The following is a 5315-nucleotide window of genomic DNA, read 5'->3' on the forward strand; positions in this document are numbered from 1 at the left end:
GTCTTTCTTTAGCTCTGGATCATTGGGGATGTAGATTTTGCCATGCGCGTAGAAGAGGTTATCTTTGACTTCGAAGAAACCCAGGGCAACTCTGCCAGAGATGTGGTCGTTGAGCATTCGGAGGACAGCGGGTTCAGCTTTTTGAGCGTCGAGGATGCGTTGGCGTAGGGTGCTGGTTGCTGTGGAGATGGCTGTGAGGGTGGGTCTTCGACTGAGGGCATCTGGCATGACATTTGTGGTACCCGGTTTGTGGATGATGTCGATGTCGTATTCTGCGAGTGTATCTTGCCACCGGGCTTGCTTGGGGGTTATTTTTGGCTGTGTCTGGAAGTACTTGAGGGAGATGTTATCTGTGTAGACTTTTGTGTGATTGTCTTGGACATAGTGTCGCCACTTTCGGAGGCAGTGGACGACAGCGAGCATTTCCTTCTCATGTGTGGTTCATCTTGTCTCTACATCTGTGAATTTGTGGGATTCATAGGCGATGGGTTGATTTTCTTGCATGAGGACACCACCAATGGCACCATCGGAGGCATCAGTATGAACTTTAAATGGCTTACTGAAATCGGGTAGTCTGAGGACGGGGCACCACACATGGCTATCTTCAGGTTCTCAAAGGCTGCTTCTTCTCTGGAGGTCCATTGAAAGGGTTTGTGGCCTTTGGTTATCTCTGTAAGTGGTGCCGCAATCTTGCTGAAGTCGTGGATGAAGCGGCGGGTGTACTGACAGAAACCCACAAACTCTCGAACTTCTTTGATGGATGTCGGGGGAGCCCACTTGATGACGGCGTCGACTTTCTTGGGATCCACCATGATACCTTCTGACGTGAAAATGAAGCCAAGGAACTCGATTCTTTGGACAGCAAACTCACATTTTTCCAGCTTTGCATAAAGTTGGTGTTCACGGAGGCGTTGGAGTACTGCGGCTACATGCTTTTGGTTCTCTTCTAAGGATGAGAAGGTCATCAATGTAAGTAATGAGAAAATCATCAATCATGTCGCGGAAGCTGTCATGGATTACTCGGCAAAAAGTGCCAGGACCGCTGGTGAGACCGAAACCCAGGACAAGCCATTCCCAGGAGCCGTAGCGTGTGTGGAAGGCGGTCTTTGCGATGTCTTTAAGGGCAATGCGGACTTGGTGATAGCCTGAGCGGAGATCGATGCGCGTGAAGTACTTGGCACCCTGTAGTTTGTCCAAGAGGTCTTCCATGAGGGGAACTGGGTACTTGTTTTTTATAGTGATCTTGTTGAGGGCCCGATAATCCACGCACAGTCTCATCGAGCCATCTTTCTTCTTGACAAACAGAACTGGGGCCCCAAAAGGAGAGCTGTTGGGCCAGATGAAGCCTTGATTCTCTAATTCCTGGAGTTGCTTCTTGAGCTCTTTTAGCTCCGTGTCATTCATGCGATAGGGTGCCTTGGCCGGGGGTGTACTCCCTGGGATGAGATCAATTTCGCGTTGAATTTGACGGGGAGGGGGTAGACCAGGGAGGAGTTCTGGCGGCATGACATCTTTGTACTGCTGGAGGATGGGGGTAAGTGAGGGATCACCCACTTTGGCCTGTTCGAGGGTGATGGAATTGAGTCTTGGTGTGGGCTGCTCCGTTGCTTGCATGATGCAGAGGTGAACCTGAGCTCCTTTCTTGAGAGCCCTCTCGGCTTGCTTTGCACTCATGAGATTGAGTCTGGGGGAAGATGTCTATGGGACTTTTTGTTTACCTTTCATCGCTGCCAATTGAGCGGGGTCATTGCGGTTGATGGAGGGGGGGGGGGGGGGGGGGGGGGGGTTGGTTTGAAGGTGCGCCTGACGTGTGAATGCTTGCTTTGTTGTGAGTCTAGCACCTTGGACTGTAACTGCTTTGCCTTGATTATTCAGAAGTAATTGATCCACCTTCATGCCTAGGAGTGCAATGAGATACTTGTCATTGAAGGACAGACCAATGATTGCCTCGAAGTCATCCATTGGTACCACTATGAAGTCAAGTCGGCATGTGAATTCACCCATCTCAATCCTGACTTGACGGGCTGCCTTGACATTGCTATCATTTCCTTGGGCAAACTTGACAGTGGTTTCATTTACGGTGGTGAGGCGTAGGCCCAGGCGGGCGGCGCACTGCGGTGATAGAAAATTGTGTGTAGCGCCTGAGTCTACCATGATCCATTGGGGCTGTGATCCAATTGTTGCCTGGACATATAAGTTCTGGATGTCCGTGATAGCCGCTGCCATGCATTGAGGGCGGAGGGATACTGCTCCAATACGGGGTTGTTGGGCAAAAACAGGGGTATCCATTTCATCGATTCTTATTTGGGGGGGGGAGGGTGGTTCTTCTATTTGGATGGTGTTGACCCTGCTAGATGATGATGAGGCTTGATTGTGCTTGCGCACACATGCGTAGTTGGGGCCATGAGCAATTTTGCAATCACCGCACCAGATGCGATCAGGATGCGGGTTGTTATTATTGCCGTTGTAAGTATTGGGGACACCACTGTGGAACGTGGTGCTATAAGAGTTGCTAGCAAAAGAGCTGCATGGGACTAAGGCGCCATTTCTGCGACCTAATCCAGTGTTGAAATTGGGTGGTGGTGGTGGTGGTGGTGGTCGAGGGTCATTGCTTCTGTTATTGGGTATAAATGCGCGGCCTCGCCCGACGGTTGGGTTAGACCAGTTGTGGGGGATAGTGGGGGCAAAATTGTTGGGGCGAGGGTTATTTGGAGGAAAACCTGGTCTTGAGTTGGTGTCGCGTAGCTTTTTGGCCATATTGGCGGCCCCTTCCCAGGTGGTGGGGTTCTGCTTTTCTACTTCTCGTCGGGCCCAGGGCTTAAGGCCGTACAGGAAGCCATGTAGTCGGTCTGCTATGTGCATCAGTGGGAGTTGAAGCATGAGTCGACGATACTTGACAATGTATTCTGATATGTGGTCGTCTTGGCGTAGTTCGCGCCACGAGTCTCTGATTTTATTACCTTCATTCTCTGCGACAAAATAGCTAATCATGTCTCTTTGTAAGTCTTCCCAGTCCTCCCAGCGCTTTGATGGCTGTTTAGTGAGAAACCATACATAGGCGTCGTCGGCCAGGAAGGTTTTGGCCACTTGCACCCATCTGCGTCTGCCTATGTTGTTCCACTGCATGTAGTCTTCTACCTCGCTAAACCACTTGTTGAGTTCCAGGGAGTTGCGATGGCCTTTGTACTTCTCTGGGGGAATGGGTTTGAATTTTCCCAATCTATTTTCATCTCCTAGATTTCTCTCAGGGTTGTAGTAGTGTCCTTCACTTTGGTCATCTTGATAGTCTTCATCTTCGTTGACTGTTCCTAGCCTTCCGGGCCGCGGTCATCTTTGTGTGTTTCGTCGCGTGTTGACATTACTTGTGCCTAGACGGTCTTCGTATCGCTGGCCTAGCTGTGTTTGAATCAGGTCGCCCAGGTTAGCAGACATCAAGTTGATATGGTGTTCCACGGAGGCCATGATGCGTGCCTCCAATCTCTTTTCCATCGGCTCTTGGTCATCTTGTCGCAGCTTCGTTTCCTTCTTCTTCTTCTTATTCAGGTCAGGTTCGGTCCTGTATCCTTCATCATGTTCTTGATTTCCAGCCATTGTTGTACTCCTATGGCCGAAACCGGGAAAAACTCAAAAATGTCAAAATTTGAAAAACTGCGAAAAACGGGCTTGAAAACGTCGAAAAACGATGAAATAGCACAAAACGGGGTCCAAAACGACGAAAACCGCGAAAAATGGGTCAAAAATGAGGAACAATGCTGAAAACCAGTCCCAAACGGTGTAAGACGGGGCAAAACGAGGCAAAACGTTGAAAAACGATGAAGAACGTGGAGAAACGCGTCAAAACGGGGCAAAACGGCAAGGAACGCGGGTCCAACGGGGCAAAACGTCGAAAAACGTTGGGGAACGTGGAGAAAACGCAAGGGAAGTGGCAAAACGGGGCAAAAACGCAAGGGACGTGGTGAAAACGTGGCAAAACGGGCCAAGAACGCGGAGAAACGTGGAAAAACGGGACAAACGGGCCGAAAACGTGGTGACAACCACGGGCCACGGGCCGACGTCGGGTCGGCGGGGACTCGAGCCGAAGCTCTGATACCAAGTGTGACGCCCTCGTTCGGGACGTCGGGGAAACGGGACCGCGCCGGCTCACCTGCGTTGCAAACGGGACCTGCAGGCAAGCAAACACATACACAAGAACGCAAGTTGAAAACAGGACGCAAGAGGGACACGAGATTGAGGGATGCGAACGAATGATCAATATTGAAAGAAAGTGCCGAATACAAGGGACGCGAAGAATCACATGAAAACGGGGCTCGCAAGTTGGGGGAAGTGGCACATACTTCCCTTATATATATGTATATATGTATATATATGTACATATATATATATATATATATATATATATATATATATATATATATATATATATATATATATATATGTATGTACATATATATATATATATATGTATGTATATATATATATATGTGTATATATATATATATATATATATATATACATATGGTGTGTGTATATATATATGTATATATATAAGTATGTATATATATATATATATATGTATATATGTGTGTGTGTGTGTGTGTGTGTGTGCGCGTACATATAGATATATATGTATACATACATCCATACATACGTACAAGGATAAAGCAAGTAAGATAGTGGAGCAGAGATACTGAATCCAATTGCGTTCCTATCATTGAAACCCATTCTAGAACTCACTCCATTTATAAAAAGAGGTTTTATTATTACATTGAATTCTCTTAGATTTCATCTCTTCACACCATGCTAATTTATCTAACCTTTATAATCAAGCTTGGTAGCATTGCTAGATCAAGGTAGACCAAATGAAGTAATCTCTCTCTCTCTCTCTCTCTCTCTCTCTCTCTCTCTCTCTATCTCTATATATATATATATATATATATATATATATATATATATATATATATATATATATATATATATATATATATAGAGCACTCCTAAGTTTGTTGAACAAGGGCTAGCAACTCATGAAAAATAATGTCTATGAGAAGCGTCGAATCTTGGTATCAAAGAATGCTTTGCAGCATCTATTACGAGGTTGTGTCATGCATCACTTTTATAAATGCGATAGACTACGTGTGGGAAGAGAGTATTGACAGTGGTCCACTTGGAAGAGAAGATAGCCCTATGAGAACAGAGGCATTGTTTCCTTGGCCGCAACAACGCGCGGGTCACATACTAGTACCTTTCATTTCATATCCTGACACGTCTTTAATTCTATTGTTTTAGAATGCTAAAGTTAAGCTTCACCTTGCATA

At 46.5% G+C, this 5315-nt stretch overlaps 1 protein-coding gene across 1 annotated transcript; it reads right to left on the reverse strand.

Annotated features, from left to right (window-relative positions):
* Positions 1 to 900: 900 nt before the first annotated feature.
* LOC147447876 (uncharacterized) lies at positions 901 to 3591 on the reverse strand. The gene is made up of 3 exons (XM_086523697.1): positions 3363 to 3591; positions 1842 to 3263; positions 901 to 1658 (listed from the first exon to the last, which is right to left on the reverse strand). The coding sequence occupies exons 1-3, from the start codon at positions 3589 to 3591 to the stop codon at positions 901 to 903; spliced, it is 2409 nt and encodes an 802-aa protein (XP_086379823.1).
* Positions 3592 to 5315: the final 1724 nt, after the last annotated feature.

Source organism: Adiantum capillus-veneris, chromosome 11, assembly GCF_014529385.1.
Source record: "Adiantum capillus-veneris isolate H3 chromosome 11, ASM1452938v2, whole genome shotgun sequence".
In the NCBI taxonomy this organism is placed as follows: Eukaryota; Viridiplantae; Streptophyta; class Polypodiopsida; order Polypodiales; family Pteridaceae; genus Adiantum; species Adiantum capillus-veneris.